The sequence below is a fragment of the Saccoglossus kowalevskii genome, chromosome 10, assembly GCF_978046115.1.
Source record: "Saccoglossus kowalevskii chromosome 10, keSacKowa6.1, whole genome shotgun sequence".
Classification (NCBI taxonomy): Eukaryota; Metazoa; Hemichordata; class Enteropneusta; family Harrimaniidae; genus Saccoglossus; species Saccoglossus kowalevskii.
The window spans coordinates 1177815-1200130 of record NC_140650.1 but is presented as its reverse complement, the minus strand read 5'-3'; the positions used below and the strand labels follow the sequence as shown (position 1 = coordinate 1200130).

The 22316-nt window shown below is 35.7% G+C and overlaps 1 protein-coding gene, 2 long non-coding RNA genes and 1 pseudogene across 3 annotated transcripts in view; 2 read left to right on the top strand and 2 right to left on the bottom strand.

The window, feature by feature from the left end:
- Positions 1-5897, top strand: part of LOC100377119 (uncharacterized) — a 53144-nt gene extending 47247 nt beyond the window's left edge. Inside the window, exons 7-8 of the mRNA XM_085504821.1 lie at positions 4649-4759; positions 5006-5897. Of these exons, the coding sequence (XP_085360947.1) occupies positions 4649-4759; positions 5006-5097 (203 nt within the window). The 3' untranslated portion in view covers positions 5098-5897. The remainder of the gene's footprint in view (positions 1-4648; positions 4760-5005) is intronic.
- A 1806-nt stretch (positions 5898-7703) lies between these two features.
- Positions 7704-16713, top strand: LOC146737820 (uncharacterized). The gene is made up of 2 exons (XR_014930747.1): positions 7704-8530; positions 16546-16713. It is a non-coding gene; the product is annotated as an uncharacterized LOC146737820 (long non-coding RNA).
- Positions 9122-20792, bottom strand: LOC146737819 (uncharacterized). Its single transcript, XR_014930748.1, has 2 exons — positions 20706-20792; positions 9122-9380 (listed from the first exon to the last, which is right to left on the bottom strand). It is a non-coding gene; the product is annotated as an uncharacterized LOC146737819 (long non-coding RNA).
- On the bottom strand, positions 19395-20358 carry LOC102803907 (uncharacterized; annotated as a pseudogene).
- Positions 20793-22316: the final 1524 nt, after the last annotated feature.

Genomic DNA, 22316 nt, shown 5'->3' with positions numbered 1-22316 from the left:
CAAAGACTTCCGTGTAATTTGAAATAAAACTATCATTTGAACAAGGGGCATCGTCGACGATATACTCTCATCACTCACACTGGACTAATCTGAATCTTCACAGTATACCGTACTTCCCTGATCATAAGCCCGGAGGCATGAACACGTAAGGGAAAAGTAATGGATGGGCTTATACTCGAGGACCAACTCAGAAAAGATTATTTTGTTTTGGGGTTAAATACTGTAACCATCTTGCCAACAACGAACAATTATTCAAAAAAAGTATTCGTTCACCATGCCGGGCTCGGGAAAATAATACTTATTTTTGAAAAAAAATACGTCATTGATTTCCACGACACTTACAATGAAGAAACAAACATGTCCATAAAAAACGCACATATTTTATTACAATACGATTTACATACCGTCTGAATTTACGGTGAAATAATGGGTAGGGTCTGTGGGAAAACAGTCGAAGGCATTTATCATTATCTTCGTTTTGGTATATTTTCGATCGTACGCAAACTCTCGAGGCAAAGCAATTTTTCACCATGAGGTTTTTCAGCACGATTTGACCTGAAACAACTTCCTTTGACCTAACAGGTCATGTCTTTCATTAACCAACCAAAATGATGTGTCGTAATGATGAATTTTTCCGATTATTGATGATGATTTTTTAACGCAATGCAGAAGTGAATTACCGCAATGTTAAATGGATCTGTAGCACTGATTGCAACGAAAAAACAATGATTGTGGCGATCCACAATTTCCGAAAAGTAAACGACGGTTAGTAGTAACCGTGGGTAAACTGATTGTGGAGGAAGAATTTAAACACCTTTCACGGTCGCCAACATGTCACATCGTTCAAACCCTAGGCCTTTCATGATAGCCTCAAAGTAACCGGGGGCTGAGTAAACCATGCCCAATAACCAGATACACGACTTAACGATCACATTTTTGGCTTTTCGAACGCTACTACTCAAATAAATATGGATTACTTCAGTATTGCAACATCGGGGTTCATCCTTAGTAAATGAAAGAATAGAAATGATGCGAACCACGTTGTGTACGTTCGCCATGCACTCTGAAATTAATGCGAGTTTTATCATAAAAGCACAGACCAAACTTACAATCGGGGAAGTACGGTACTTTAACGCAATTGGGCTTCCACTCTCAGAATACTGTGGTTCAAACACATAATGCTCTAACCCAAGTTCTAAAAAGCACATTGTGCATATAATAGTTGAGTTTATACTAGTAGTACACAATGCTTGGCAGCATGAACGGGGCATGAACAGCTGTGTACAATGGCGTATACAAATGTGATCAGATACTAAAACGTCATAGCTTTGAAAAGTACCTGGATGTTAGATATGTTCGTTCGTTATTTATTCCCCTCCATGAACGGCCTCCATGGTGTTTAATTGCAGGCACTTCAAATGCCTATCCAAGCTACAGTTATAATTAAAACAAAATTAAACCACTGCAATATTATTTCAAATACAGTTTAGAATATACACAACTATAAATTAAGGCCGCAATCAGGTTCGCTTTAAGAGATCCTTCAACTATTGGTCACAATGTAAAACTTGGACTCCTGTGATGCTGATTGCAGTTTTAATTGTTCTTGTTGTTTTTTAAACGCTTGTCTCTTGTGATTGCAAAAACTCAATTAAATAATAACTTTATTACACAACCAAAACCATCAGGGGACAAAATAGAAAAAATAAAGTATAACATACTAAAACTGACATTGCATATAAAAGACAATGTCATAGGGGTTAAACTGCTTGAATATTTAATTAAACATGGTTGCTTTGTTTTAACATACATTCTCTCAAGTGAATATGTGAACTTCATAATAAACTGAGCGTAGCTATCATCACATTACCATCACATTGTTCCCACGCTTACTTTTAAAAGTGAGCGCACTCTATTCCATTGCTTGGTTCCACGCTTACACACTCAAGACAAAACAAACGTCAGAGTTGCATCTTTATTACTATTAAATATATGGTTATACTTCACAGTCCCTCTACTGTGGTTACTTGAAATCAGACACACGCACTCCTCGTTCCATTGTTGTTGTTCCCAGGCCTACTATTACTTGTAAAAGTGAGCGTAGTCTCTCATTACCAGACGCATCCATCTTACAAGGTCATAGGGTTCAAACTGCATGAATATTTAATTAAATATGGTTGCGCCTGTTTCAACAAACGTCCCCTCACGTGAATATGTGATATATCCAGATTGGATTTTTGAACTTAAGTTGGACCTCTGAAACGAACTTGTATCGACTTCATGTTAAACTGAGCGTGGCTTCCATTACATTATCAGCATTCCATGGTTTGTTCCCACGCTTACTTTTGAAAATGAGCGTACGCTCAACTCCTATGTTCGTGAAAACTGAGACGCTCAGTTACCGCGCTCAACTACCATCTGGAGACTCATTTACATACCTCCGTATTTACATAATTTAAGTACTAGTATTTCCATTGAATAATGTATTTTTCAAAAATTTGGAAAGGGCAAGATCATGCTTCATCAGGCCAAAAAACAAACAAACTTATGTTGCCCTGAAGTCAGAGAATTGAGAAACTTGTGAAAACTAAGGGTATCGTAAATAGTCGAAGTATATGGACTTCATAGTATTTGAAACATGTCAAAAAAATACAGATCAACCCGAGGTTCTAAGTCGCCACTTATCCCCCCGGGAACCCTGGGGATTGAACACCGGTTCGGGATTGCACATTTTTCGAGGAAACACTTATTTACTGCTTAAAATGGTGAGCTTTTAATACTTGGGCCTATTAAAAAAAAAAAACGAAGGCAACAAAACAATTTTTTTTTTTGGCCTTATTTTAAAAAAAACATCTCCATTTTGCTTGCCTGCGATTTTATTAGTGATGTGTTACACTCTAGAAATAAAGATTGTATTTGAATTCTAAAACATGTACATTCCAGAATGAAATGCATCTCTATCACATCATTATTACATTTCTTACACTTGCTGTTCTCAAGTTAGATTAAAGTATGACTACTATAATCTCTGCAGAACTTTAATAACTATAATAACTATAGTAACTGATGATAAATAATGACCAAGCATATATTATTATCTTAGTTTTTAAACAACAGCATAAAATAATATCTATACATGTATGTTACCCTTCTTTCCAAAAACAATTCCCCAGGGCTAGCGATAGAGCAGACTAAGGGTTGACAAAATAATCAATTTATATGGTCCGAAATGGTAGCGCAGGACACACACATGCAAGAAACTCATAAGCAAGAAAATAATCAAAGTATGCATAAACAATATATTAACGTTCAACAGTGATGGTACAATATTCCTTTTCAATATAAAATACTACCCCAATACAGATATAAAATAAAAGAGTTCACATCAGCAATACAAGAGTTCACTCAGGTGTACGTTGAACTGCTCAACGGATGTACGATGTCTGGCATTAGTCAAACAGAGACGTTGAATACAAACTCTGCAGCATGTAAAGGTGTCGTAGATACTACGAATCCTAGCAGAAAACGGGCACAGCTTCCGCTGCACAGGTGTACTTCTTGAAGTTGAGGGCGCTGTTTTCAGTCACGAAGACGTAAAATAAACAAATGTCTATATTGGCAATAACGTTACATCTAGCATCGATCATAGGCGTATTTCTATAACAAGTGGCACGTATATACGTACAATGCTCAGCAATGGCGAACATCAACAGTATAACAATGCAGAAGAGAATGAATAATGTTGAGGCTGGAAACAATTCATATGCACCGATATGCACTTAAGTTGTACATAAGGCAATAGTAGCAATTGATTATATTCGTAATGCACTTATCTGGCTTGCGGTTGAGAGATTTCACACTTCCGTGTTTACTTCATGGGCGCCGCCATCTTGTTTCCCACGGAAACCGAGTCTCGCGTTTTGCGGGAGTTCAATTCAGCTCGGTTCGAGTAGAGATCAGAAAAACGCTATTTCACAGTGGTTACTAAATTATAAAATTGATCAGTTCGGATTCAAAGCTATCCAGCACTAATACTTCGTTTTGCGAAGCAGCTCAATCCTCACATGTGCTCTGCCGACATTTGTAGAGAGAGAGCGAGAGCGAGAGCGAGCTAGATAGCTAGCTAGATAGATAGATAGAGCGCGCGAGCGATCACTCGCCTCCCTAACTTAACATCAGAACATCATAATTAATAAAAGAACATTTTTTGCAAATCGTAGGACTTTCGTTTAGCCCAAAACAACATAATTCAAAGTGAAAGCTGACCCAAACTTGCCGTTGAGGGCACAGTACCATTATACTAAGAAAAAGCATCTCACTTATGTTGGTATCATGTATATTAAAAGTCAAGCGTATCTGGTGATACTATGTTTTCATTGTTGCCAACTACATTAATAATATTTTGATTCAATCCAACATGGCTAAGTGGCAGCCATTATCGCTCACTGAGTCAAATGTAGGTTCTATCTAGTAACCAACTGATAATACTATGTACATGTACATCTCAAATGAACTGAAACATTTCCATCTGCAATATCTGGTCCAGATAACTCATTCAATAATTTAATAAAATTATGAGGAAAGAAATTGACTTACTAACGGGTGAACTAATGTATACTACTAACATGTCACTCTTCATTTTTTGCAGGTACCAACTCAGATGATATTAAAGCTGACTTTCTTACACGGTCACAGGGTGAAGAGGGCAGTACACTTGGAATCTATGCCCCAACTGATAACTGTCCAATGCAAAATGCTGGTGAGTGTCTTCATTACTATAGCAATCATTAACCACCCCATAAATAGCACTGACTAATTGTCTTTTGTAATTATTGGCAAGTACATTCTTAATTTGCTCTCTTATTTGTAAAATTCCTATAAAATTTATTTGCATAATTAAGATAGTGGTGCAAGTAGAGGCATTGGATTCTAATGCTACACACTCAAAAACAAGATATTTTCACTCATTTTTCTCATCATCTTCTTCTATTTACTCTTTGCATAGGGAGTGTCTCGAAAGACTGCCAGCTTTCAGCAAGTCAACTACTTTTGTTTCCACTTCTACTACTGGTTTTTTTTCACCCGGTAGCATTGTAACATCCCATAATGACATGATGGTGGTGATTGCAGCGCTGGTCTTGTTGTGTGGAACTCATGAACCACTGTTGCAATAATAATATTATATCAGAGGTACATTACTTGGGGTTTGCAACTACGGTGACATGATACCAAGATCCCGTTACAATCTCGCTCTCGCATAAGCGTTCTGACGCAGAAAAATGCGAATGCGCATGCCTGAGGTAACTAGGATACTGGGATGTCCAGGTGGATCAAAATAGCTGCCCACGATATGACGGATTACGAGAACTATATTTTCTGTACATTTTCGATGTATTACATTTTTCACTACGATAGTGGCAAGAAAAGTTTTATTTTTTCATGTACCTCTGATTATATATATATATATATATATATATATATATGCATATCAAGTACTACAATGGACACTACAACAACTTTGTATACTATTGGAACAACATGTATCAGATATTGTAACCAGTGACTGTAGTATTAATATAGTTTTTTGTTTGTTCAATTAACTGCAATGCATGTTTACCTTGCCATGTGATAAATGAGTTTTACTTGTGGAGCATGAAGCAATCATGTTTTGATGAGTATTGTTCTAACTTATATAGACCTCGAGATAATATGCAACATAACTGGTTAACATTTATTATTTTTTTTATGATGATCAATACATTTTAATATCAGAAATCATACTTCTAATTAGCATTTACACTTGCATTTACCATATAATCTGTCTTTGATCAGAATCTGAATTTTAGCCAGTATTTTTCCTACCATATTTTCTTTAAATATATTTAATCAAACAGGGACTTATGTTTTGCGATATGTGAGTGTGTGTGTTCATCTGTATGTCCATCCAAATTCATATCTCTGACCGATTTTTGTACATAGTTGATACAAAGTCGTAATGGGAAACATATGCATATTGATTTGTTTTTAGTTTCATTTTTGTCAAAAAACATGTCTGGGCTGATCTCATTCAAATATGATATAGACATCACATATATTTGTTTACTGATACAAGACACTTCGCGATGAGCGTTATTTGGGGTCAGTAATAGCACAGGGAGCCCAGGAACAAGACTTGTTATGAACCACATCAAGGTCACGACTCGGTTAGCCTTGCTCAACTGGTTCGTAACCAGTATTGTGATTGGTTGTTAACAAATGCTGAACAGGCCACGCCTCCAACTGTGTCGTGCGTTCGGACTAACCGTTAGGAATTCCTAAATGGAGTCAATTTGTGTAGTTTTCTTGATTTATTCTGCAGATATCGGTAAAATATAAGTAAGGCTTTGGCGAAATTCGAAGGAGCAACTAATATTCTTCAACCTGGTATTTTTTTTAGATTTTATTTTTTTCGTCTGTTTTTTCGAGTTTAAAAAATGTGAGCTGGCTGGAGCCTTCATCCCTTGTCTATTTCTTACACTAGACACCAGCCGATACCCCCCCCCCCCGCGCTCATAGAGAGTGCGTACAGTTGATCATAGTTAGTGGGCTTCCTGTGGTAATAGTTACGAACATTTTTTTCACTATTGGCGATTCGTTCTACTAGGATTGCCCTTAAAATAAATTTTGTGTGGCTTCGTGCCAAATATATCTCCTCCTACGAATTTAGGATAAAACACCTCAGAGATAGCTCATTCTACTCAGCTTGAGTGGGGGGGGGGGCAAAGTTACTATTTGAAATTTTGATATCTTTTTTCATTACCGACAAATTTGACACTTCTATGATTTTTTTGGCTTACCGTTTGGTTCAAACTTGGTAGGCAAGTCACACCTTCACTCTAGTTAGGTTGTAAAATCTGCAAACAAATTCTGGCCCATCGTTTCCATGGCAACAGCCAAAAAAAAAAAGATTTGTTTTAATACCTTCGCGCCAAATGTGTCTCACCCTACAATTCTAGGATTAAGTAGCTCATTTTACTCAGTCTGAGTGTGGGCATAAATTTAATGGTTGTTCTATTCTATTTTCATTCCAGAGAAACTTTACCTCAAAGTTGGGGTAACTTTTCACCAGTGGCTTTTAACTGCTCTGTGGGTTTTTTGACTTGGCTGAATTTGTTCATACTTGACAGGCAGGTCGTACCGTCACTAATTGAAAACAAAAATCTCACTCACCGCTGCCATAGCAACAGCCAAAAACTGATTTTTGAATACTTTCGCCCCAAATTTATTACCTCCTACCAGTCTTGTAATAGCAGTGTATATGATCATGTTTTTTTATTTTAGCTACGTTACACACTGGTAAGACATCATCGGCGCCAACATGATTGTTACACTGCATCAAAGAATCCCAACGCAACTTTGACCTATGAATGAACTGTAAATGCTGCCTTCAATCTAGAAAATACTATCGCAAAACGGTTGGAAATAATAAATTTAACAGCAGAATATGTCCTAGCAATAAAATAAAGTGACTTCTAAAGACTGAATGTTTTTTCTCAACTATGCATAATCATTCGAGATAAATCTGAAGCATCCTGTTTGATATTTCAACTAAATCGAGAAAGACAGGTAAGACAATACATAATTGTGTATAAATGATTATGCATAGTTGAGAATTTCAAACTCTGGCAGCAAAGAAAGGAAATGCAGTCCTGGCGTTTGAGGGCGCTAACGCATGCGCAGATTGACACAACTTGAAGGCTGGTATCACAGAGAATAGAAATTGTCAAATTTCGTCATAAATGCGTAAAATCTGGAAAGAATATATGATTTACATGTAATCGGACAACATTTTGCGATAGTTCAATGTCTTCTAAGCACTCGTAACTAGTTTGGACAAGATATTTTGTATTTTGAGGTATGATTTTCGGCAGCTGAAAAAATGTGTGCATATTTTGTTTCCTCCCTTGTCTTATATATAGTGCAAGCTGATCGGCCGGAAACAAGTATTAGTGATTTTTGTGGTTTCGGAGCGTGATGATTAAATTTAATAACATATGCTTGCTTTACATTACTAAACTGTTTTAATTCCATAATTTCTATTACTAGTATTTTGATCAAGGGTAAAGTCCTGTACCGGGACATAGTCGCACGGCCCCATAGACGTCTGTTAGGAGTTCAAAGGACCCTTACGTTCAAAAGTCTCCCCTGTATATTTTTTATTTCTTAATTACTCACTAATTTATGACTCTTACATTCATATTTTAGCAGAAAGTTGTTTAACTTTATATTATCAACAGATATTGTTGGCGTTTCCTTATTTTTGCGAGACTCTATTTATTATTAATAACTCTTTTTCGTCGGAAACTCCGTTCTACTTCAAACGTGCGAAAAAAACCCGTCGATAATTGACTACTAGCCTGAGGAGTATGAAAATGGCATCATGGGAAAACTTTAAATTTGTCTACCGGAAATCAATGGCCGTTCTGTTGCTGTTGAACCGTCCCGCGAATCTTCCACATAGATTGCTATTTTACATCACTGCGACTAAAAGGTGGGTAGTTATTGCATTAAATTTGTTAACAAATATGTACAAATACTAAATAATGGGAGGTAGGTGTTTCATGATTGTAATCGCTTCGTGGACAGTTGACGCTGGTTCCAGTGCCAGAGACAGAGTGCTCGTTTACTCGTGCAGTGATGTGATGGTGTGAGCTGCAGTCCGGGTGCTATGAATTGGGAGATACAATGTAATCAGCAATCATAGCTAGCATATAAATTGTTCATGTTGCTTCTAAAATATGCCCGACAAACAGCTCGTCGCAGTTTAGTCGGTCGCCACTTATCCTGATCATGGAGGTAAAAAACATCCGTGTCCTGATAGACAATCTGCATGGTGCTGTCTCCAGTGTTTTTGTAATTTTGGTAATGTGTTTTGAGAAATCTGATTTTTTTAAAATATGCCTGTGCGTCGTACAGCTCTGAACACGAAAATTAAAAGCAGACTGGCAACGCAAGCCCCATCAAGTCATTCCATGTGCAGTGTTCTCCCCAGGCTCAGAGGCAAGCATGGCGGTCTAATTTGCATGCTAATTTGCATATTTTTCAGGATTCACTCTCACAAAAACAAACATACAAGACAGTATTAAAATGTATGAGAGACTTTATTTAAATTACATAATACTTTACATAATATACCATAATTTGACAAGATCGTCATTTAATGTGAACTGTTCCATAAAACTTAGTCTAAACTAATCCTTCTGACTTTGTTGTGCTCCAAACATTGGCTGCCTTACTGTAGTTAAACTCGATCGTCATAGACTTGCACGGGACTTTGTTCCATAAAGAAGATCCACTCTTTGCAATCATGTTGTGCTTTGAGCATTAACTGCACAACATTCCTAGTGGGAAAAAATTATAAATTATAAAAAAAAAACAATGAGGATTGAGATTCAAATAAATGTAAACATAACGATTGAATTGTGCCACGATCAGGAACCCAGTGCCGTATGGATAGCATTTCGTCTGCAAAACATGTTGTTTACATGTTGGTTTTGTCAGGTCAACGACAAGGAGACTCGGGAATTTCGAGGAAAAAAAACATGAGGTCACTATTCAATTAAAATTAAAACGTAACAATAGAATTATGTATACAAATCGGGATTCCATCGATCATAGCGCGTGATGATAGCAGCTGTCGTTCGCAAGACGTTGACAGGCCGCCATCTTGGAAGTACCTACCAGGGTTCTGCCCAGGTTGACAAGAGTGCCGGGCGCTCATTAATATTCATGAGCTAATTAACATACTTGATGTTTGTTTTGAGGTGTCAAGTCAGTGAACCCCACCAAAATCATGGTATGGCACACAAATACGCCATGAACAAAAAATAGACAACAATTGTAATGCTACTATTAACTACTTCTTATTTATTTCAGAGAAATACTTTTTTGTTACAAATATATATTAGTAGTCAGATGCTGTTATTGATTATGTATATATACTGTTGTTAGATGTAAAATAACAAACCCAAAATAAATACTGAAATGTGTTGTGTTGTCCATTTAATTATATTTATTATTATTACTGTGTTTTTCTCTTACACAACAGGGTGGAATGAATAAATAAAATAAAACAAAATACACAAACTATTTACCTACTGTTATGTAAAATAATTAAGTTAGATAAATAAATAAATAAATAAATAAATACAGAAATAAATGTGTCCATAATATTATTTCATTTATAGTAAAGTTCATTTATTTCTTCAGGGAAATTCGTCGATTTTTTTTCTCTGCCCCAGCTCGAATTTTTACTTCAATCACAGTGAAGTTTTAAATTCACGTGATCAGTCAGTCTCGACTTGGTGTGATCAAAAACTCAACGACCGGCAATCAACGTTTCACACTTCCATTGTTTGAATGACAGCCCACAAGTAGCGGCGAGCTCTGATCACTTGTCCTGGTAAAGGCGTGATATTTTTGCCGTCAGAACAATCACCGATCGCTAAAGAGGTGTCGAAACACCATAATAGAGAGTATAGCAACCCTATTCATTGATTTGGTCTTAACCAAAATCTAAACACCGGACGTCTGCAACGTGATCGCGTACCACCCAACCCAACATAAATGGGTACATTTCCAGTAAACAATAGTGCCGGTCGGCAACTTTTTGTGCCGGCTTTTTTATTCGAGTGCCAGACGACACCGTCCGGCGCTGTCCGGCGTGGGCAGAACCCTGCCTACACAGATCAACATGTGACCGGAAGATTACAAAATTCGATTTTTTTTTGGCTTGGACAAATTATAACATACGCGTACCCATTAATTTATGAAGATATCCATAAATAATCTAAAAAAAGTTGACAGTAACGAGTGTAGCTCTGTGTACAGGTCTGTGAATGTGGAGGCGCTCCTATTCATCGGGACCTTATCTGCGCCCCAATACCCAGCCCTGTGAACGACCATAGGCATTTTCAAAAACACTACACATGTCATATAAAATGTCTCATTTCGGGACGAATTCGTACCTCTTTGCACCAAAAGCAGCGTCGATCACCTTAACATACTGTAATGAACATTCGGTTGTTGAATTGATGTACTGTAGGGGAGTTTTGGATGTTAAAACAGACTATTTATTGCCCAAAATGTGTATACACGGTAGTTAAGTATATAAACAGAGACGCCATTTTGGTCACGCGAGATTGATCACGTGATAAAACTTTTTACTATGACGTCAGAGCTGAATGACAAAAACGCGTTTTCTATGAGGAAAATCAATATAAAACTTGTTTTACAAATAATTGTTGTGGGTTTTGACTAAAATGTTTAAATTTTCAGTTATTTTCAAGAAAAAATACTTTAATTTTAAAAAGTAATATATTATTTTGTTATCCATCATGCTTGGCAGAAAAAGTATACTAAATCTTAGTGATGGAGGTTATAGCTGCTACAGATGTGTCTCAAATATATACAGCTCAACACAACATCAGCATGATGGTTTTTTAAAATTAAAAATAAATAAAAATAAATTAAATTTTATGCATCCTATTAGCATGGCGGTGAAGTTGTAAGCATGGCGGTCCGAGCCCAAGCGTGGCGGCCGGGTCGCCAAGCATGGCGGTGCCGCCATGCTTTGTTCTATGTGGGGAGAACACTGCATGTGTGCCTCCAATTGATCGAATGTACAATGATACGCATTATTAACTTGTCGAGATAAATTGATACACTGAAATACCCCTACCCAAAGGAGGGCAAGTATGTTTGAGTTACAAATTTTGAGTTACAAACAAGTCTTATCATAATTTAAAGGTCACTGTGACCTTATTCAAAATTATTTAATTTGTACCCCATAAAAGTATATACTGAACATTACCACATGTTTTGTGTTGTTGATGTAACATTTTCTGTCTGCATTTGGTCAAGATCTAAAGAAAAATATGTTTACTATGAATTTATTATTTTATTCTGTTTTAAAAAAAATGAGAACCTGTTTGTAACATTTTATATAATAAATTTAATTTAAGAAAAAACACAAACTGTACACACTTTATTCTTTTATCCAAGATTTTGTATGATCATATTTTTATAATTTATACTATTTTGAAGTACTGTTTTTGAGTAAACTTAAAAAACATTTTTTAGAGAAATTTAGAAACAATACAGCAAAGGAAACACAGGCGTACACTACTGTACACTATTATGTAACACATATTTACAACAGCATAGTATACAAAACAGAAAATGTTGTATTTAAGTTAAACAATTCTCACATGTTGCGCATCTCCATGCCTGTCATAAAAGTGGTATCTCCCAACTGCCTGCGAAACATGTATCTAAACTCCAAAGGCGCGGCCTTTGATCTGATTGAGTTTTGTCTAAACAATCATGTACATTTCATGATCGACCTGATCGCTTTTATCGAAGGTTCTAATTGGCAAATCTACACGTCTGTGTTTCCGTTACTGATTTATCTGCATGATTGGTTGGAACTCCATTGACAATCCCTTTTCACAATGTTTGGTCCAGCGTATTGGTTACAAGTGTACGAACAGTCATATCTCTGCCATTTCTATGCCAATCTTCTCCAAACTGGGTATGATTAGTGTACTTATGGGTCCGGTGCTGACAACATATAGTGTGTGCTAATTTGCATATTAATGTTCATGGACAAAGTCGTATCTAGTGTTTCTATGTTGATCTTCTCCAAACATGGTATGGTTAGTGTACTTATGGTTCTGGTTCTGACAACATATTGTGTGTGTGCAAATTTGCATACGTTTGCATATATTAATGCTTATAGACCAAATTGTGTCTGGCATTTCTATGCTGACTTTTTCCAAACTGTATTGACTGTCACGCTTATTTTTAAAACTGTTGCTCTCAATTTACAAATTCTCTCTATTCACACTAAAGCTTTTCAGTGTTTAACTTAAATTGCAAGAACAAAGAGTTCAAAAATTTCTAGCAACTACATACAGATTTGTTCAGTGTAATCAACCAGATTTAAAAATAGCATACACTGCCTTATAGTCACTGTAATAGCAATGTAAGGTACCCAAAGCTGTAACTGCTAGTGAATGATTCCAATTTTCCATGAACAGCTTGGGAATCAACCATCTCTGATGGTTTTCTTGTTTTATTTACATATTAAGACATTTGAACAAAGTGATTTATTGATTTTAACACACAAAATCATCATTACCTGTAAATAGCATTTTATCTATTTGGAAACTGTACATGTATAACTAACCGGATGCAACACATACATGTGCGGTCAGAAGGGATTTAAATTTTGAGCAGTCTGTATGAAAAGGGGGATGATTTTTAGCAACGCTGTCGACTTTGTCGAGCGGAGCTTATCATATAAGTGATTGTCCGTCTTCGTCCGTCCGTCGTCCTTGTCAATGTTTTACTTTTTCGACTTTTTCTTGAAAACTACAAGCCTGAATGCTTTGATACTTGGTGTATATGTACCTTGGGTAGATCTCTCTCAGATTTGTTCATTTTGTATTGATATCTTCAATTTTCTAATTTTGGTGAATATTTTTGTCATTTTTGGTAAAAAGTGATATTTTCGGCTTCTTGTTAAAAACCACAAGTCTAATTGCTTTGATATTCCATATATAGGTACTACATGTGGACCACTCTCAAATTTGTTCATTTCATGATGACACTTCAATTCTCTAATTTTGATGAATATTTTTATCATTTTTAGTAAAAGTGATATTTTCGACTTCTTGTTAAAAACCACAATCATATATGGTGAAAAATGATATTTTTGAATTCTTGTTGAAAACAAGTCCCATTGCATTGATACTATGCATATTGTTCATTTTCTAATCATATCTTCTGTTCTTTAATTGAAATGTGCATTGCTAACAGCGGAGCTATCTCAACCGAGAGGCTGCTTGTTAAAAACTTCTATCTGAAAAGGGGTTTAGTTTTCTCACTTACAAATGTATTACTACAGCTGCTAACAATATTGTATAATTTTATCTTACCACTTTGTTGTAAATTCATATTTTACTCCATTTATGCATTTTATCGTTTTTTCGGACTGCTATGTTTTTAGTCCCCGTTCGGACGAAGTCCGAAAACAGGGAATTATAATTCGGTCTCCGTCCGTGCGTCCGTCCAGAGTCTTATCTCAGAATCCCATGGACCGATTCTGTTCATTCTTTGTATGTGCCCAGTTGTTTAGCGATTCGATTCAAAATGGCCGACTGGCAGCCATCTTGTTTTTTGAAAATGTTGTATTTTGGACATGCTTTGTCAGTTTTCATTCAAACTTGGTACATAGATTATACATGTTAGGATACATGTCCATGACGATTTATTTCACAATTGGATCAAAGATGGCCGACTGGCAGTCTTCTTGTTTTTTTGAAAATGTTGTATTTTAAACATGCTTTGTCAGTTTTCATTCAAATTTAGTACATAGATCATACATGTTAGGATTATACATGTCCCTGGCCGTCCGTGAGTTCATGAGTCTGTCCGTCCGTGTGTCCGTCCGTGTGTCCCTCTGTCCAGAGTCATATTTCAGAATCCTGTGGACTGATCTCGTTCATTCTTTGCATGTATCTAGTACCTTATGTGGGGCATATGCACATGCCGTGGTTTCGTGATTCGATTCAAAATGGCCGACTGGCAGCCATCTTGTTTTCTGAAAATGTTGTATTTTGGACATGCTTTGTCAGTTGTCATTCAAACTTGGTACATAGATTATACATATTAGGATACATGTCCATGACGATTTATTTCGCAATTGGATCAAAGATTGTTGACTGGCAGGCATCTTGTTTTTTTTTTATGCGGTATCTTGGACGTGCTCTGTCAGTTTTCATTCAAATTTCGCACATACATGTACTTTATACATGTTAGGATGTATGTCCATGACAATTTGTTTCAAAATCTGGTAAAGGATGGCCGATTGACAGCCATCTGACTTTTTGGCCTTACTACTATATTTCCACAATTTATGTACCATTTTCATTTGTATTTGGCATACATCATACATATCAGTGTGTTTCATAATCAGATCATAGATGGTCGAATAACGACTGTTTTTATTTTTGGCCATATTACTACTACACAGAACACGTGTTTTGATGTAAATAAACAATCTGTTGTATACGCCACTTGGAACTCAAGTTTCAAGGACACGCTCGCGACAACTCCTCTGCTTTAATATGACGAGCACAAAGAGAACTTTGAAAAATTTTACGGGGACTGTGCAATTTTCAATGACTTGTTTTTAATTGTAATTTTATCATATTATTTCGTAGTCATTTTATTTTATACCCTATTTATGCATTTCTTTATTGTGTTCTCGTTATTTTTGCAGTGGATTGTTCAATTTTATGTAAAATTTTATATCTATATGCTGTGCATGAAAAACCATTTATGGATGTACTGTTTTAAATGAATAAATTACAAATTACAATTACAAATTTTGACCTCAAAACAAATCGATTTGTCCATGGTGTCAGCGATTATTTCCCCCAGCACATTTATCATCCCTATCCAACCACATCTGGTCTACTGGTAACTTCACTGTCCCTTACATGTGTTTAACCATTACACAACATAATTTTCAATACGTCACTATTAAACATCTGAACTCTGCCCCCCCCCCCCCCAACCCTAAAAAGCATGGGCAGAAGAAGCATTTTCAAACAATAGCTGAAGAAAATGCTTCTCAGTGAGTGATATTTATTTATGTACATAGAGCATATTCATTTTAAAAGTATGCAAATTTGAATACTCTTATTAAATAATTTTAATATCATTCATTCATTGTGATGATTGATTATATTATTTACTGGTTGATCTCATTTATTTAATTCATTACTTTTGTTTGTTTACTATGACTTTTATGACGACTTAATTTTTTTATTTAATATTAAGCGCCATGGACTAGACTAGTCCAAATGGGCTATTTCCTTGGTCCCCACCAGTATTATACAATTTTGTCCCGTACATGAACATGTAAATATTTTGTTTGTATACTGGTGAAATAAATAAATATAAATATAAATCTAGAACCAGTGATCATATTCTGACAAAACTCGGCAATCGGATAGTATGGGACAAACGAAAGGTTTTGTTACAAATCTGTGCTTATTTAATCAGGAAAATTTGCATTATAATGAATTCTTCTGGTGCTAATATCCCAAAACAAAATCGCCACATACAACCCAGAACACTGAAAATTATATTTCTAATATCCAGATGAAATCACAGATAATTTAAGGCACTTATATAAGATCTAACTAGTTGTTGGTGTCAATCTGTGCATAATTAATTCACTTTAACTTATAACTTTTTTGTATGAATAAATTCTTGTTCCAATTGTACCTTGATAACTAATCTTAATATTTAAGTAGTAGATATGCAGTAACCGTATGTCAACAAGCTATTCTGATATCTGCATTAGGAGCATATATATTGCATGTTTTATATTATATATTTACTTCTCAAGAAAGCTGGCACAAAATAAAATGTTGTAGTATATTTCTGTACGGTTTAAATTAAGGTTCATTATACATTTCTTTTTATTCACAGGATAAATGCAGTACACCAATTAACTAAGGAGTTGTAATGAAGACCGGATTGGTGGAAATTTGTCAGATCCTGACCCTCCTGAACCTTGCATACATGCAACCTGATATTATTGTTTGTTTTGCAAATGTGTGTTTAATATTAACTTGAATAAATGATTTTCTCAAATGATACATTTTAGGTGTTTTGTTTCCCCGTCTACTTCACGAATAGTTCAATAATTTATAAAACATGATGTTTAAAAGTGCCCTCAATAAATGTCTACTAATATTAATTATAAATAAATGGAAGTTCAAAAGTATCCTATTTACATTCAAAAGTATACTGGTAATATCTTACAGTTATGTAATAGAAGATTTCAATAAATGTCTACTAATATTAATTAGAAATAAATGGAAGTTCAAAAGTATCCTTTACATTCAAAAGTATACTGGTAATATCTTACAGTTAGGTCATAGAAGATTTCAATAAATGTCTACTAATATTAATTAGAAATAAATGGAAGTTCAAAAGTATACTGGTAATATCTTACAGTTATGTAATAGAAGTTTTCAATGAATGTCTACTAATACTAATTATAAATAAATGGAAGTTCAAAAGTATCCTATTTACGTTCAAAAGTATACTCGTAATATCGTAATGTTATGTATTAGAAGATTTCAATAAATGTCTACTAATATTAATTATAAATAAATGGAAGTTCAAAAGTATCCTATTTACATTCAAAAGTATACTGGTAATATCTTACAGTTATGTAATTTAAGATTTCAATAAATGTCTACTAATATTAGTCATAAATAAGTTTACATTGAAATTCTTATTTTTCAACGAAGTTAAAAAGCATCATTTTTTGGCGTTCTAAAACCTCGTAATATCGCAAGTTTAACAAATCTTAGAAAGGGTATTGAGACCAGAAATAAAAATCTTGTACTGAAGCTCAAAAATTACAGTTGTACCAAATATGTCAAAACTCAAGATTGTTCTAGTTAGCTCATTGATATACTTAAAATAAAATATTCAGATATGTTTTTCATGCATAGTTTATCTCTAGAAAATGGGGGAAACATTTATCATTCACCATTTTTCATGAAATTAAACAATCATTAGTATTGTAATTTGCATATTCAGATATTTACCACTAGTAATATGGATGCAGACTGCATCAATGTATGTGCCTATCATATTTCGTCCAAATCTGTCGAGTTGTTGAGATAATCCATATTTAGTAATGTGCAAATGAAGCAATTTACATATGCAAATTATCTCTAAAAGTAGGGGCCATAGAAATGATGTCAATGTATATCCCTACCAAATTTCAAATCTGTTGATGAATGAATCCAAACTTAGTGAAAAAATGCAAATTGGCTAATTTACATATGTAAATTGCCTGCAAATAACATCAATGAGCATCCGTATCAAATTTGGTTCAAATCCGTTGAGTTTTCATGAGATAATCCCAATTTACTAAAGAATGAATATGGCAATTGTCTAATTTACATATTTAATATGAACAGATTTTGTATAAGTATTCATATTTTTCAAATGTCTTCAAATTTCATTTATCTTCCTTTTAGACAACCTCAGAAAGTGAAGTTTATGTGTAAAACGCCTGCATTTGTGGTGAGCAGGCAGTAACATGAATTAAATATGCTATCAGACAGTACCTATGCAGTACCACCTAAGCTTCTGTTCATTGGGACATGGGAACCTTTTGAACGCAAGGACCCTTTGAACTCCTAACAGACGTCCACGCATTGAGACGAATAGATCGTCAAGCCCCTGTGGACGCCCCCAACATTTTCTTCGTGGGGCGACCGCTGCCGCTGCCACTGTGTATGTATGCTATTGAAGAATAAATCGAGGTTGAGTTGTAATTTTCACTGCTAAGATCGATGGAGTTAATTCATATAGTTTTCTAACGAAACGGTCTTTTTCAGAGCCACCATTATCTTCCCAAAAGAGTGATACCGTACCAAAAATTACATAATTTAATTATATTCACACAGAAGTAATAAACTGTCACACATACTCGCCACGACTGACAAATTACTTTGTGTTGAGTATAAACAAGGCAAAAATATTTCTACGCGTTTTTTTCCCCGTGTCCCTAAATCTTTTGAATGAAAAAAAAAAAAACACTGATGCACGCATGTCAATGTTACTATAGCAGTCCGAGATGTTATGACTTAGGGTTAGGAGTACTTCAGAGTCAACTTCTAGTATCTTATTCCGGGATCGCAAAGGCTAATTGATATACAGTAAAATACTATATTTTAGCTGGAAATAATTTTCGCTGTTATCCCCCAATCACTCACGCAAACGCACACACATATGCTATTTCCATTTATACCACTTTTGGTCACGTGCATCATTGTTCTCGCCAACGATTTATTCTTGCAAACAGGGTGAATTTATATGCAAATTGTAAAAAGCAACGCATTCGCAAATATGCAAAGTGTAAACGGTCACACTTTCATTCATATGCAAAGTGTAAATACTACACTTTGTATCAAAAGTGTAGCGTTTACAATTAACATATCAATAGAAGTGTAACCGTTTACAATTTGCATTACAAATTAAACAAAGTATATGCATTTAATCACACAAATCACAATGAGGGTGCAAATCGCACTAATTTAATTATACTTTCTATGGAAAAATAAGTACTACAACACTACAATTCAATATTGACACATTTGTTTCCGTCCTGGACCTTAATTTTAATTTGTTTAGAACAACAATCATTTGAACGACACATTTCTCTGAATTCTGCATGTGATGTTGCAGTCACTGGTTCAGGCGGTGGCTGTTCATATCTTTCAACCTTAGGCTTGTGTACGGAATCGGAATCATCAATTACGATGGCTGAAGTACTTTGCTTTCGGTACTGGGGGTTGGAGAGCATCAGATACGATTTTGTTACGACTTGTTCGTTTATATGTTCTCAACCCATCATCCGATCTGTGACCGGTGCGTTCTTTGATTAGTTGCTCATCAAAGCCTTTTTCATACAACGAAGTCGCCGCAGTAACCTAAAAGTATGAAAAGAATGATTTGAGAAGTAATTATACCGACATTTATTTGCATCGCGTTTGAAATACGTTTTCACAATGTACAATATTTGTTTTCAATCGGCGAAATTCAAACACATTTGAACCCATCCCAAGATCCCACCCACCCCAGAATCACTTGAGACAAACTTACCTTACCCGAGTGTCCAGTATGATACCCATCTATTCCAGCCAGATCACACATTCTTTTTGGATATTGCGTAAAGTATTTACTCCAATCTTCTGTTTAGAAAATTTGAGCCCTCCGCTGGACGTCAGTGGACGTCGGTAGAAGGGACCTTTCGGTGGAATACATTGCAAATAACGTTTCAATAACTGAACACAACGCGTGTTGGAAGGATCACCGTATTGGCGCACATTTTTATACGGAATTTTCCGCGAGTAATACAGTCCTTGATTATTTTTACACGGTATACCATTAAATTCAATATAGTCAGCTTGATTGTCTGATCCTTGTACGAACTGTTCGGCTGTAAGGTTACTATGTTCGTCGACGGCTCTGAGAGCGAACACTTTACACACATAAAAGTAGACCGCATAACTCAAATTTGTAGCAGACTCTATGGAAAAAACCTTATCCCACAATTTGTTTTCATCATCATCTGTGTATGGTTCAGCTTGACGTTTAATAACACCTATTCCCCGTCTGTCTATACTCTTCATTACACCGTCCAGGGTGTGATGGAATTCCATAAATTCCCGAGCATGTGTATCCATAAAGCACAAGTCAACTCTTTTGCATTCGTCACGTAAATATCTCTGAATTGCGCTACAAAGCACACGCAGGCTATTAGATGGATATTCTGTTCCGTCTTGTCGACGAGCCTCGATAACAAAGCGACACAACCAAAATGAAAGTTCGTAATAGTAGTTTATAAATAAATAAACGCTGCTCGGACTGATAAGTATGATATATTGAAGATAATATTAGGTAATCGTAGTCCTAAATAACTATTAAAAATAGCTATTTTTAATAGTTATTTAGGACTACGATTACCTAATATTATCTTCAATATATAAAAATGAAAGTTCACGTACACCAAGTTCGCTACATAATCTGGGAACAAATGTGAACACGTCACTACTGCTTACCCCGTGCTTCTCGACTCGTTCATTTCTGGCTCGGCCCCATTTATCCCACACAGACACTCCCCAGTTAGTACATCTACGCGTGTTTTTTGGCACTCGCGAATTCTGAATGGCAGCTATCTGTTCATTGTCTACAGGTAAACCGAAACGTTGACGTTCTTGTTGTTTTGTTAACTTAAAATCTTCTTTTTCGTCGTATTGAGAGCAAAATCTCTCAATGTCATCGTTGTACTCCGAATCGGAGATGTCACTGTATTCGACCATCACTGAGCGCTGCCTGCATTCGAAATGACAAGACCATGCTTTGACACGTAGAAAATTCAAATGTATTCAAAATATTGACCAATGAGTGGAGTTTATTTGAAAAGACTATTCAGCAAATAAGGCTTATTGGTCATATCACTTCACATCCAATCGTATTCGATGAACGCAGATGAGCTTTACTAATTTGAATCTCAAAGAGCATTCTCATGCAAATTTGAAGTGGTACAATCTCACGCACAACCGAAACAGTCACTAAAAATCTCTTGCAATTTAATCGTTTTATGCATGGGGATGCGTGGTATAAGCCGTTAATCGCAACTCGTTGTCGTTATAGTTATAAACGCACTCCAACTCGTGCGATTAACTATACATAATGAATACGTTGACAACGGAAGGGACAAGTTTAACTCATATTTGTATTAATACAACTTGAAAGCAACAGTCTCATAATAAATATATGTTCATCAATTATCAAACTAAACATTCAATGAAGCGGACTGTGACGGTTAAAACGAAAAGACAAGGCTAAGACGAAAACATGTGACAGTACGATTATTCTCGTCTACTGCACGCCCGGGGACGATACGTTCAAGTATCTAACTTCCCAGCTTACAAAACATGATTAGTATGAGCAATAGTTTCTAGTACTGCCTGGATAATTGCGTATTATTAGTTGACATCAGACATAACCCTGTACAGGATCGTTTGAACAATGTCTCAAATTCCCGAAAGGATATATTCAAATAAGTTGGGATAAATATGAATTGAATATCCATAAGATCTTTTGAAAAATCAGCTAAACAGTTCACCACCACGATTATGGTGAATTGGCGAGTTTTCAACGAAGACGACTGGACGTCTCCGGTCATGAGCTGGCTGGTTCGAATTTATCCACTTTTACAGTGATGAGTATTGCGTTCGAGTTGAGTTACTAGTAATTACAAGCCTGATTTACATTTTTCTTGTTGTGTTTTTGTCAAGGTATTAAATATAAGTGCGTTGGGGAATGGCATAATTATATTGCCTGAGTGAAAGAGGCTGGTGAGACTGTATCACAATGTGTAATATTTATTTCCAACGCGCGTGGTCGACGCCTCTGATTGAGTTTATTTTGTATTTTTATTTTCGAAATGTATCACTGGCTGCGTTTTTTTGTTATGTCTCGCAATTGAACGTCCAAGCTGACCTTGTTTTGGCTGTAAGTATCCTATCCACTAAAAAAAAGTTCCCCTGTCCATTTTTTAAAGAAATCTGCCCTGCCCACTGGGGGAGGGGGTACTGATATTTCCCGCCCCCTACAAAAAATAGAAAAAATCCCCTGCCCTCAACAAAAATCCCTTGGACCAGCTT